This window comes from Bufo bufo, chromosome 2 (assembly GCF_905171765.1).
Source record: "Bufo bufo chromosome 2, aBufBuf1.1, whole genome shotgun sequence".
Classification (NCBI taxonomy): domain Eukaryota; kingdom Metazoa; phylum Chordata; class Amphibia; order Anura; family Bufonidae; genus Bufo; species Bufo bufo.
The window spans coordinates 274,170,212-274,184,269 of NC_053390.1; the positions used below are offsets into that span (position 1 = coordinate 274,170,212).

General features: G+C 42.5%; 1 protein-coding gene across 1 annotated transcript; it reads left to right on the forward strand.

The window, feature by feature from the left end:
• Window positions 1-10,070: 10,070 nt before the first annotated feature.
• Window positions 10,071-13,499, forward strand: LOC120991448. The gene is made up of 3 exons (XM_040420262.1): window positions 10,071-10,805; window positions 11,961-12,102; window positions 13,211-13,499. The coding sequence occupies exons 1-3, from the start codon at window positions 10,358-10,360 to the stop codon at window positions 13,428-13,430; spliced, it is 810 nt and encodes a 269-aa protein (XP_040276196.1). The 5' UTR covers window positions 10,071-10,357; the 3' UTR covers window positions 13,431-13,499.
• Window positions 13,500-14,058: the final 559 nt, after the last annotated feature.

The window sequence follows — 14,058 nt, forward strand, 5'->3', positions numbered from 1 at the left end:
ATTCTCTATCCCTGCACCACATTTATCATCCAGCCTAGACAGTCTAAGCTTACACCTTAATTAGGTTTAGTAAACCTGGGTCAATGATCTTAGGTTTCAACATTGGCGTTAAGGCATTGTCCAGGATTTTTATATTGATGACCGATAGGATAGGCTATCAATATCTGCTGATTGGTGGGGGTCCGTGCGGTTTTCGAGTATCTCTGTCACTAGACCCCCCCTTACGATTTGCTGTTTCCAAGTATCTAGTGCTGAAACTACACAGCATCATTGATCCTGTAGTGGACGGAGCTGGTTACTGCAGTGCTGCAGTCACCAGCTCCGCCGACTATACATTGGGCTAAGGCTACTTTCACACTAGCGTTTTTCTTTTCCGGCATAGCGTTCCATCCTAGGGGCTCTATACCGGAAAAGAACTGATCAGTTTTATCCCCATGCATTCTGAATGGAGAGCAATCCGTTCAGAATGTCTTCAGTTCAGTCTTTTTGACTGATCAGGCAAAAGGTAAAACCGCAGCATGCTATGGTTTTATCTCCAGCCAAAAAAACTTGCCTGAATGCATTTTTTTTCTCCATAGGAATGTATTTGTGCCGGATACGGCATAAAAAATACTGGAATGATGCGCAGACCGAAAAAAAGGTGACAAAAATAAATGATGGATCCGTTTTTCCGGATGACACCGGAAAGACGGATCCGGCATTTCAATGCATTTGTAAGACGGATCAGGACCCTGATCAGTCTTACGAATGCCATCAGTTGGCATACGTTTTTCACGGATCCGGCAGGCAGTTCGGCGGCGACGTAACTGCTTGCCGGGTCACTCTGCCGCAAGTGTGAAAGTAGCCTTAGCTGTATAGTTTTGCGCGCGAGAGACTCGGGAACAGCAGATTGTAAGGGGGAGGGGGGGTGTTTAGTGCCAGAGATACTTGAAAACATCTTATTGGTGGAGTTTTGAACCACTGCCGATCAGATGTGGATAAGCTGTCAATATAATCCTCAGCACTGCTTCAAGGCCCCCTACACATTAGAGTATTGTCAGCCATACCTGTATGGGCACCTTTACTGACACCTGTTGAATGTATAGTCAGTCTGGGTGCCAACCTTCCTTTGAATGTGCTGAAGATGAAATCATTCCCTGTCTGCTTCACATACCAAGGGAAACGCTGGCTACAGGATAGATAATATATTTAATTGTTTTCCTATGAGCAATAGATCAAGGGATCCACTCTGTTTTACATATTTGGATGGACTTTTGTCTTTTTTTTTAATATCTTCATATGACGTGAATCTACTTTGAGCCTTTAGAATTGGTATGTGTAGGATGTGTTTGTAATGGACAACTAAGAACACATGAAAAATGTCCGAAACACATAAAGGGGAACATTTATTAAGCTGGTGTAAAGTAGAACTGGCTTAGTTGCCCATAGCAACCAATCAGGAGCGGTCAAAAATGTAAGGTGGAATCTGATTGGTTGCATAAGACAGAGGCTACTGGAGGATCATTAATGACCTTCAGTGTCCACCCTTCTCAGTGTGCTTTCACACACAGCAGATTTTGGGGCAGAAAATGTTGCGACTGAAAATCTGTTCCATTCGCTTGAATAGGGCAGGAAGCACATGGATTTCTGCAAGCTCCATTAATCTTAATGCAACTGATTTTAAGTCGTAGGATTTTCTGCCACGTGTGAAGGCGCCTTAAAAGTGTCCAGAAAATAAGGTCTTAGGCCAAATGCACACGGCCGTGTCCCGCGGCCGAGTGCGGTCCGTGGTATGCCGGGCTGGATTCCTGTTCAGAGCAGGAGCGCACGGCGTCATTGGTTGATAAGACGCTGTGCGCTTCATGCCGCCGTTGCACTACAGTAATACACTTGTATAATCTATACGAGTGTATTACTATACAGCAGCGGCGGCATGAAGCACACAGCGTCTTAGCAACCAATGACGCCGTGCGCTCCTGCTCTGAACAGGAATCCAGCCCGGCATACCACGGACCGCACTCGGCCGCGGGACACGGCCGTGTGCATTTGGCCTTACATGAATACAAGAGCCAAAAATTTCATGAGAGCAAAAGACTCCAATTCATCCAGTATTTGATCTAATAAGCTGGACACCATCCCTAAGGGCTGGTTCACATCTGTGGCAGAGGAGCAGACTACCGGAGTTACCTTATCTGGCATAGCTGGGCACAGCCAGATCCCCCTTTTCTGTAATGGGATCTGGTGGGTTTCTGCCAGACAAATACCACTGCTGTGTCGCAGTCTGTTCTATCATCATCTGTTTTTCACAGAGGACTGGTCCATTCAAGTCAATGTGACCTTGAAAAAAAACTGCCACCACATGCAATGGCATCCGGATGCAGTCCATTTTTCACTGATGGTTGTTAGGAGCAGTGATGGCCAGTTCACAGTGTTCGCCCGCGAACACATGCGGGCTGCCATCTTAAATCGCAAGTCCGACGATGCACAGGTAAGCCCTTACCTGTGCCGCGAGCCGGTCTGAAACAAATGCGGTCACTGGGAGCAGGCAGTTCCGAGAACAGCAGACGGGGGCCTTCATCAGGCTGTTCTCGGAACTGCCTGCTCCCGGTGACCGCATTTGTTTCAGACCGGCTCCTGGCACAGGTAAGGACTTACCTGTGCATCGCCGGACTTGCGATTTAAGAGGGCAGCTCGCATGTGTTCGCGGGCGAACACTGCGAACTGGCCATCACTGGTTAGGAGATGCTATGTGTTTTTCCTTAACGTCCGTCTGAAAACGCATCCGATCCTGATGTCGCAGACAAAACTCAACTTGCATGCAAAACCATCCGTTTTTCACAGAACTAACCCTGAAAAGTTCCATATCACTCATGTGAAACAGGCCTAAAAACACGAATAAATATATGCAAGTTCCTAGACAAATACAGTGCAAGTGTATACAATTATATATCTAAAAATGGAAGAAATTCAGCATGTATTAATAATGTGACATTCCAAAAAATACACAAGAAAAATACTCTCAAAGTAGTAAAATAATAGTGCTGGTAATTGATCCAGAGTACTGCTAGAAGGGACTAATTCTAGTATGCTGAAGTATTGAGGGCAGGCTTATACTATAAAATATCCTTATGGCTCATTCACATGACCGTATGAACGGGTCCGCAATTTTGCAGGATGGGTGCGGAGCCATTCATTTTAATGGGACCGCAAAAGATGTGGACAGCACACCGTGGGCTGTCCGCATCCGTTGTTCCGTCCCGCGGCCTCACAAAAAAAAAAAGATAGAACATGTCCTATTATCCGTTTTGTGGGCAAGAATAGGCATTTCTATAATGGGCTGCCTGTTCTATTCCGCAAATTGCGTAACGCATGTGGGCGGCATCCTCAAAACACGGCGCAATCGTGTGAATGAGCCCTTATTCTGTAATTTGTAGACTCTTCCTCTGACCGGCTAATACTCTTCTTAATCAGCTGTTGCCCAAACTGGGGAACTTTCACTTCTGTCCATGTGTCACACTGGGTAATATGGATAGGGAGGGGGGTTCTTCACCAGCTAGGATTTTCGGGATTTTCTCTCATGGTTTCATCTGTGCTACAGCGCCTTTGCTTACTGATTGTAGATTGGCACTGAGGTGTGAAGTGCTTCACTTGTCAATTCCTATGAAATGATAAGGCCCAGTTTCACTTCACACCTGACACCCACGTGTCCCCCACTGACTGACTGTCATGCAGAATGAACGAACAATAGGCCAGACCTCAGCTTCTTACACCTATTGTTTGCTGAAAAGGGCACATTACAATAATTGGACTAGCCACAAGAAATGAGTGCAATGATTGAAAATTACACTGGTCCTCTTTTTTAGGGTTCATGCACATGGCCGTATGTATTTTGCATTGCACAAAAAACGGATGACGTCCGTGTGCATTCTGTATTTTGCGGAATGAAATGGCTGGCCCCTAACAGAACAGTACTATCCTTGTCTGTAATGCGGACAATAATAGGACATGTTCTATTCTTTTGCGGAATGGACATACGGACACGGAATGCACACAGAGTAACTTTTGTTTTTTTTTGGGATCCCATTGAAATGAATTGTTCTGCATACAGTCCGCAAATTGCATACAGTCCTTGAAATCGAATAGGTTAAAATGATGTAGAATGGTGATGAACGGCCCCACAAGAGTGTGAATATTTGATTAACGGTACTTTCACACTTGCGTTGTTGGATTCCGGCAGGCAGTTCCGTTGCCGGAACTGCCAAATGCATTGCAATACCGGATCCGTCTCTCCGGTTATCATCCGGAAAAACTGATTCGGTATTTATCTTTATCACATTTTTAAAGGTCTGCGCATGCTCAGACCGCAAAACCGTATCCGTTTTTCCGGAACACTTGGGGCCGGGTCCGCCATTAATGCATTTCAATGGAAAATAATGGCAAGTGTTCCGGAATTTTGGACAGAGAAAATACCGCAGCATGCTGCGGTATTTTCTCCGTCCAAAAACCGTACAGTGACTGAACTGAAGAAATCCTGATGCATACTGAACAGATTGCTCTCTATTCAGAATGCATTAGGACGGATCTCAATACCAGAAAAGTTTAACCCAAGTGTGAAAGTACCCTAAGGCTACTTTGACACTTGCGTTGTTGTTTTCCAGTATTGAGATCCGGCAGAGGATCTCAATACCGTAAAAAAATATAATTCCGTACAGATCAAGATCTGGTCCGTACCGTCAGCATTCCGTTTTGTGACCCGACACAAAACCGCTTTAAGGCTACTTTCACACTCCGTCGTGGATCTGCACAGACGGATCCGTTCAGATAATACATCCGTCTGCATCCGTTCAGAACGGATCCGTTTATATTATCTTTAACATAGCCAAGACGGATCTGTCTTGAACACCATTGAAAGTCAATGGAGGACGGATCCGTTTTCTATTGTGCCAGATTGTGTCATAGAAAACGGATCCGTCCCCATTGACTTACATTGTGTGCCAGGACGGATCCGTTTGGCTCAGTTTCGTCAGACGGACACCAAAACGCTGCAAGCAGCGTTTTGGTGTCCGCCTCCAGAGCGGAATGGAGACGGAACGGAGGCAAACTGATGCATTCTGAGCGGATCCTTTTCCATTCAGAATGCATTAGGGCAAAACTGATCCGTTTTGGACCGCTTGTGAGAGCCTATGACCGGATCTCACAAACGGAAAGCCAAAACGCCAGTGTGAAAGTAGCCTAAGCTGCGGTTTTGTGTCCAGTCATAAAAACAGGGGGAAAAAAACGGATCAGTCACTGAAAACAATGTATCAATGTACGTGTCAATGGATACGTTTTTTAGGAGCTCGTTGACTTTCAATGTATTTAGTGACTAATCCTTTTTTCTCCATTTTGATTTCACAGAACTGCATCCTAACAGAACGGATCCATCTTGAAGTGCAAAATTACAACAGATCCGTTTAATTCTGCTATTGAGATCTTCTGCCGGATCTCAATACCGGAATTAACTACGCAAGTGTGAAAGTAGCCTGTCTTTTAGGGGCCACATTCATGCGCAGGAGGACAAAAAAAAAAAAAAGGCATACCTTTTTTTTACTGTATGGGAAAGCGTAGCAGACCAGAGTTTTCTATACAGTAGACCATAACCGAAAACAATGCCACCAATGGCCTACGTATGCCTAATACGCCAGGGAACACCCTTGATGTAGTTCTCTGCCATGATGTGAACGGAGCCTTTATACAATCCTGTTATCTCTGGTCGTTTGCGCTATCAGCTCAGTGAATTTTGCCTTCACCTCTTTTGCCATTTCTACTTCATTTATTCACTGGCCTCCTGCCTTGGCTGTCAGACCGGACTGCGTAGTCACAAAGTGGCCTATAAATGCAGACGAAGGTAAAGCACTAGTTAACCAGTTCCCTATTGCCACACAGCTACATATGTCATAGCAGATACGGCAGCTGCCTCATGTAATGGCCTGCACCCTGTAACTGTGCCGTTACTACACAGGAAAAACAGGAGCAGTGAGTACAGCAACCCCCTAAATGCCACGGTCAGCATCAACTGCGGCATCTAAATGGTTAGGGAGAGGGAATCGCTCCCTCTGTCACCCATCTGCTCTCTCGCAATGCAATTGTAGGACACTCTGAGGCCTTACAATGGCTTCCAGTTCTGCCAAGTAAGGAAACCTGTTAGGCCCTGGTCATAATACACAGCAGTGTACTATGTAAGCAATCGAAGGATCGCTGTACAACAAATCTAAAATCAAACAAAAATCTAATTTTTCACAATAAAAAGGCTTTATTATGAAAATAAAAACCCTACACAAATTTTTTTTTTCCACATCTGCAACAACCTAAACTTATTTAACCCACACATTGCACACTAAAAAAAATACTGTTTTTGGTCACCCGACCTCCCAACAAACGGAATAAGTGATATAGTGAAACAAGAAAAAAAATGATTAGGTGTATTTATTGTGAAAAAGTATAACATTATAACATGACAAATTTGGTATTTCTGTAATCACAGTGACCCAGAGAAAAAAGGTAATGGTTATGCCGTACAGTGAATAACAAATTTAAAATCTATTTAGTTTAAAAAACTATTGTGGAATTGCTGTTTTTCCACCCCCCCCCCCCCCCTTCTAAAAAAAAAGGTAATAAAAGTTAATAGGTTATATGCACCCCAAAATGGTGCTGTTAAAAAATATGACTAGTCATTAAATAGACAACATCTGCATGGAGTTTGTATGTTCTCCCCTTGTTTGCGTGGGTTTCCTCCGGGTACTCCGGTTTCCCCCCACACTCCAAAGACATACTGATAGGGACCTTAGATTGTGAGCTCCACTGGGGACAGCCTGATGCTAATGTCTGTAAAGTGCTGTGGAATACGCTATGTAAGTAAGTATAATAATAATAAAAACAAGCCCTCATACAGCCACATTAATGGAAAAATAAAAACTTTCAGCTCTTTGAATGCAGAGATGTAAAACATACACAACTCCCCCCAAACCCTAGTAATGAAGGTGGCAAGGGTAACCCCTCCAGTAATAGAATGACTATAAAAAAAACTGTCTATAGCACTGGTACCTAGTATTACTATAGAGAAACGTCTTTTAACACCTTGGAGACAGACCTGTGTAAGTCTACCCTTAGGAATGGAAACGTATCGGCATCTTGTTACAAGCCAGTTCCTTCTCTGTACCTGTTGGCAGGATGCCCTCTCCATCCCTGCAGATATACTCTAGTTCAGGCATGCTCAACCTGCGCCCCTGCCGCTGTTGCAAAACTATAACTCCCAGTCATTGTAGGAGTTGTAGTTTTACAACAGCTGGAGGGCCGCAGGTTGAGCATGCCTGCTGTAGTTGATGGCATACAACTGCCGTCATAAACTAGATCTTGTCAGCAAACCTTTGTATCAGGAAAAAGTTCCAGAAGATGTGTTTGCGATAGAAGACTCTAGTGCTACACTACATACAGTGAAAGGTGATATATAGGGTATATCGCTGATGTGTAAAGTGTCATAAAATGTAATATTTGACTACACAGGCTGAATACTTATAGTAACACAAGTCTCAGAAATTTGCCCTGCCCAACCATGGTGAATCCAGGTAATCAGTGCACAACATCAACCTCCATGAAATAATCTTCAGCAGATCTTTTGGAAACCTCAGGCGCCTGAATAGAGCAAGGTGAAGACGTAGGGGCTCCTTTATTAACTCATCTTGCGACAAAATCTTAGACTTTTCCCAATCACACCACTTTGCCAACAGGTCTAAAAATAAGAGGACATGGGCGGCCAGCACGCCCATCAGTTTTTGGCATACAAAATGACTTAAATCTACGCCAGCAAGAGAGCTGGTGTAGACTGTTGCATGTCCTGAGGACCTGTAGAGGCCTGCACCTCCATATAACTTTGTTGCGTCCTCCAGCAGCCTAGACACTGTAAATCACTGATCTTAATAAATGTGCCCCATAGTGTATCAGTTACACTAGCTGGATTTCTTTGGTTTGAGTCATTAATGCATTGCAGATCTAAGTAAGATGAGCAAAGTTCAGATCTGTCTCCTCTGTAAATTAGGCGGAGGACATGGGGGTCCTTTATTATGGCCCCCTACGCCCGAAACTGGCATAAAAAAGTTGCAATCTTGTGGTTTGCGACTTTTTGAATGCCATTGCACTAAAATTTAGGCACACATGATGTTTTTAAGCAACCCCTGCCACTTTTTTCAAAAGGGGGAGTAATGGGACAGGTAAGGGGTGTGGTATGGGCAGAGCTATAGGCCATCATTTACTCTAATTTACGCCATCCTATGGTCTTTGATATTCCCCGATGCCGCTGGAGGATGCACAGGCCTTGTCATAAATTAGGCGCATCCTCTGGCAGTCCGTGTGCCTAGACTGAAATCTACGGCAGTACCTATATGGAGTAGAGTGGATTAGAAATGGCAATTGTGCCTAAATTTTGGTGCAGTGGCATTAAAAAAAGTTACCAGTAAGCTACAACTGGAATGTTTAGTCTATAGCTTGCCTGTGATCAATAGAAGTAAACCCCCTAGTCCGTTATCCAAGTCATGTTATTCATTGGTTGTGTGAACTATGACAATATGTTAAAAGAAAAAGAGATTGTACAAAAAGAGAAAATGCAAACCTTTTAGATAGGTCTTGGCCTACATGTTTAGGTCACTGTTAGGCTACATGCACACGACCATATGTGTTTTGCGGTCCGCAAAAAAAAATATGGATGACATCTGTATGCCATCCGTTGTTTTTCTTTGCGTATCCATTGTAACTATGCCTAAAACGGATAAGTGTGCCATCCGCATTTTTTGCGGGCCCGTTGAAATGAATGGGTCCACATCCTATCTGGAAAAAAAAAATGGAACGGACATGGAAACAAACAACGTTTGTGTGCATGTAGCCTTATTCATATAATTAAATGTTACGGTGAGGCATCACCAGACTTAACCATTGGAAGCGAAGTCCTAGAAATCCTAAGTCCTAAGAAAATCTAATTGTCAACCACATGCTTAAAGGTTACTGCTGCAAAACTTGTAGTATACATATACTCCAGCAATCTGTAGACATAGTTTCACAGAGGTAGGACATAATTGTATACCTCTTTTCTTGACTTGTATATGAATGGAACATATCAGGTAACAAGTTCAGTCCTGTCCTCAAAGCTTTTATTCTATAGATCCTCTGTTCAATTCATCCTCACTTCTCTTCAGCAGTGTCCCCCGCCGAGATCTATTACCATGTGTATGGCCAGTCCTCAGCTCTGGCACTTGCAGATGTTCTTGCCCAGACTTTTTGTCAAAAACTTTAAATAGTCAATAAATGTTGATTCCTAAACAGAGATGCAAATAAAGGCCACAAAAATGCATAGGAATCTGAGCATAACAGATATGTGATGTAGTGGAGCTGAACTTAGTAGTATATATCTCCTGAAGATTTGAGAGACTTCCATTTTTGTAATTTTTTAAAGTGGGGATGTAAAATATGGAAACAACTAGGGTAATGGCAATAAGCTAAATGACACTCAATTTGTCATATTAATGCAATAGGAGGGGGAAGTGCCAGAAGAAAGATGTCACCAGATGTACAAATAGATGATGGAAGAAATGGTCTATAAGTAGTAATGGGAAAATACAGGGCTTTTTAGAGATCAAAAGGCTACTCACCGTCCTGCTAAGTGGGGACCATCCCTGTATGTTGTGCACCTGCACCCCCTTTCATTTAAATGGTCCTGTCCTGCATAATGAAACCTCATTCTTGCACTTCAAAGCAATAAAGGTTTTTGCAAATGCTTCTAACCTAGACATTGCATGGCCCAGGGTAGACTTCTCCTGCCATGTGGACATCATAATATTGACCAACAAGATGAAAAACCTAACGCATACAAATCTAAAGGAGTTTTGGTCTGGACCTGGACTGATGTGTAATAAATAGATAGCAAAAAAATCCTTAGTCGTGTTAATTACTTTTTATAGATTATCTCGTAGCCAAATATGAGACACCAATAGATATGAGTCGATATGCTACTGTATGTAGAACCTCATTGTATATTTGGTTTCTCTTATTCCTGTCAAGACATGTTGAGTGTGTCACCAGACTGTATATCCTAGTCTTTTCCTTGCTTTCTGACTTGAGTAAAAAAGCTTAGAACTCTCATTACCATAATGGTAGCTGTGCAAACAAGTCATTATCTCAGCATGAGAAACACATTGTTCAGAGATTTAACACCATCATCCTATATGAAAGGCCATTTTCCATTCAATGCCCCATGACACATCCTGAGAAAGAAGCTTTTGAGGAGGATCTGGGCTAGAGTATTTAAGCTGAGGGTGCACAGTCTTAAGAAGCTATTTTCAAAGTAAGGAGGATGTCTACATTTTGGCTTTGCCTGTGTGCATTTTTCCAGTTTTCCTGGACTTTGCCCATGTACTCAGAGAAAACTCATGGACATTCACCAGAGCACAACAAGATAGGAAGAGCGGTGGAACCCAATAACTTCATCAAGAAGCACAGACCAGATCAGATGGAGAGTATCCTTCAAAAGCTTGGTGCTGACAGATGGTCTAAGGGACAGGACATTCTGAAATACCACCGGTCACAATGCAACCACATGAACCAGTCGTGGATACAATGGCAAGGCTCAACTTATAATGAAGACCTGGGCTCTGAGTACACACTCAAAATCTTTACTGGACCTCTCAAGCCGACATTCCCCCAAAGGAACCTTTTCCAATACATGAGTAGGATCTACAAGTGCTGTAGACTTGGATTCAGCTGCAGAAGGATAAAGGGTCTCCAAGGAACCCTAGATGAAGGTATGTACTCTTAATATTTTTTCACATACTACTTAATCTTTACTGTTTGCATAGTCTGATAATAGATTTTCTTAAGACAGAGGTTTAAATACACATTTGGGCAGGAGCACTTGCAATTGCACATTTTATATTATGGTGTAGTGCGATAAAATTGATTGTCAGCTGTCATGGATTAGATATTATAATACTTCATCAATATAATGTAATTATCAGTATGTTAGATTCATTCTACCGATGGTTTTTATAACATTGATGGAAAGTGGTTATGAATTAAATGCTAAAAATAACCTATTATAATCTATTAACTATAATTATCGATTATATACTATTAAACTATTTTTGAGTGTATAGAATAAATGTAAGAAAATGTTATTTTTTTTCTAAATCTCAACATACATTACATTATATGCATCATTTAGTATTAGGCATCGTGCACAGCAATAGATCCAGGCAGCACACCATAAAAAGATTCTATTAAAGGGGTTGTCCCAAGAAAAATATTCTACATTTTTCTAACCAGCACGTGGATACTTTGGTAATTGCATGGTATTACAAATTTAGTATAGCCATTGAGCTATTCAGTTAAATGTATCTGTATAGCGCCACCTGCTGTTTGTTATTTTCCGTATTCCACCCACCCCCGAGATGCCAGCTTGAAATAAATCTAGCAGAACAATTGGAGCAATGAATTGGGAGATCTCTGGATCCATGTGAGGTACAGGGCTGGTTCTAGTTTGTTAAAACGGATAGCTTCAGAGCACATTCCACTTTTTGTATCAACCCCATAAATAGGGCTATTCTCACACAAGAACAGGACCTGCTTTTTAATTCTTCTCAGACTGGCGAAACAGATCTGTGAAATAAACGGATTTGTGCATAGCCCCATTGACTTGTATGGGTCAGTGTGCCACCCGTTTTAATAATGGATAACACACTGAAGAAAAAGAAGGTCGTGGGCCTGAGGCCTTACACGCACATTACCGTCTAATCACTCAGTTGCTGCTTGGAGAGATCTCCTTAATTTTTATGATTTCCATATTTCACAATGAACAAAGCGGTGAAAGCAGCAAAAGAAATGAAAGCCATATTTCAGTCGCCTAGCATATTAAATGATGAAGCTGGCTGATAAACTAACAGACATGTGCTTTGGTGTAGGAGGAAGAGAGGCAACTTTCTACATGGACTTGGATATCCTCAGCCTTTCCATTCAGAGAGCCCAAATACATTTGGAAGTTTCAGCTGACGAACAACTGACCGTGATTCCTGTACTTAACATCAATGGACTCAGACGTTCAAGGTATATTATACGTTACATGGTCATATATTTTCATGGGGTTGGCCACCTTTGGGGGGAATTGTTTTTGCAAATTCCCTCTCCTGGGCAAACCTTCTTAATAAAGCATACTTACCTGCTTCCCGGCTCCTTCGCTCGGCAGCCTTGGCTGTCTCGCTTGGGTCCCTCACTGTCAACATCTGCTTTGACACTGCTGTAGCCAATCTTCTCCCCTTGCATCACATGACCAACCAACATGACGCAAGGGGAGCAGGTTACTGCTGCAGCCAGCGATTGGCTGCAGCCGTATCAAAGTGGATGTTGACAGCCAGAGACCCAAACGAGGAAATGAGTCGGGACCCAGCGCCAGGGAGCAGGTAAGTATGCCTCCCTTTCAGCGCTGTGGTACTCAGCTGTAACCAAGCAGCTAGGCATCTGCAAAGAGCTGGATATTAGTGATACGTAAAGGCTAAGTAACATAGTGAAAGGTATGACGTAAATTAGAGGGGGTGTCCAGCCTGAAGAATTATTTAGAAAACAGATTAGAACGTTCTACATTAACAAAAGAAGTCATACTCACCTTATCGATCTTCAGCTGCCCCAGTCTCTTACTTCCTGCTCTTCCCTCTGGACATGGACGTGTGCAGCCAATCACTGACCCAATACAACCAGTGTCACTGACCGCATGGTGGTCTGCTAGTGCCAGCGATTGGTTGCAGTGTCCATTTCAGAGGGAGCAGGAAGTAGAGACCGGCAGGGGACCTGGGAAGTGTCGGGACCAGAGTGGCAGGGACTAGTAAGGGGAGTAGGACCTTTTTTTATTTTCAAACATTTTAAGCTTTTTTTTCTAAATAATTTGTTCTTGCTGGACAACCCCTTTAAGGCCCATTTATATGCAGCAATTAATGATTGCTTGCATGGGAGAGGTTTTAGAAAAACTTGAGAAAAGTGAATGTAGAAATGTAACATTCACATAGCATATTTTATCAGTTCTTTTCTCGATGAATTGTATTCATAAATTTGGAATTAGGCAAACAATGAATATGATAAAAGGCTTGAGGAACATTTCTAAAACGTTGCTTCCGTCTATATAACACATTGTAATCTAATTATTTTTTTTTTTTTTGGGCAGCTTCACACAGATAAGGAGTGGCCATGTTGTAGACCTAACTCTTGATGTGATGTCCATATTACAAGCCTTAAAAGAGAAAGAGACGGTGGATGCAGAGAAGGAAGAAGTAACAGAGCTGAACTTGTCGTTACAATGTATCCAGAACGATCTTCATGTCCCTTGTGACCTTCACAGAGTATTTCTTCTTCAGTCTCCGTTCATGACTCTACAATACAAGTAATAGGGACAGGACTGGTCTTCAAACTGCGATTGCACAGAGATATTGAGAGCAGTAATGAAGTCTGCTGAATGGTGGGAGTACGGCATGGTTGAAGAAATCTCTGCATTTCACTGGGAGTGATACCATATCATAGCATTACTGTATATGGAAATGAATGTTTCATCGAAGCAACCATTACAAACACTAAGAACCAGTGCTATGATGAGCGGAGATGAAATGTGACCCTGGCAGTCAGTGCAATGTGTTCACATGGTTACAGGAACCCGGAACACAATGGAACGCGTCATTCTCCCCTGTAGCATAAACTCTTGTTCTGGCACTTTATATTTTTCTGAAAAAGAGGCTACATTTTCGGTTTGGGCAAATAGGCTTATTCACTAATTATTTGCCGTTAACTATGGATGGCCATACAAGGCACACACAGCCCTATGTGATCTCAGAGGTTCCACATTATCAATTTGACATACCCCAGTGGATTACAATCCTTATAGGATGACAACCAATTTACGTTATTACTGGGCCAGTTACAGTGTACCCAACCTTCTGAAGAGCTTTATTCAAAAATATTGTAAATGACATAAAAGTAGTTTTTGTAATATACTTTATTTATTTCCTGTATTAGTTCAGG

Bases quoted from the DNA above. Each gene is read 5' to 3' on its own strand.
- LOC120991448 (XM_040420262.1), top strand. From the start codon at position 10,358: ATGTCTACATTTTGGCTTTGCCTGTGTGCATTTTTCCAGTTTTCCTGG. The intron at 10,806-11,960 runs GTATGTACTCTT...GCTTTGGTGTAG, and splicing joins CCAAGGAACCCTAGATGAAG to GAGGAAGAGAGGCAACTTTC. The intron at 12,103-13,210 runs GTATATTATACG...TTTTTTGGGCAG, and splicing joins AATGGACTCAGACGTTCAAG to CTTCACACAGATAAGGAGTG.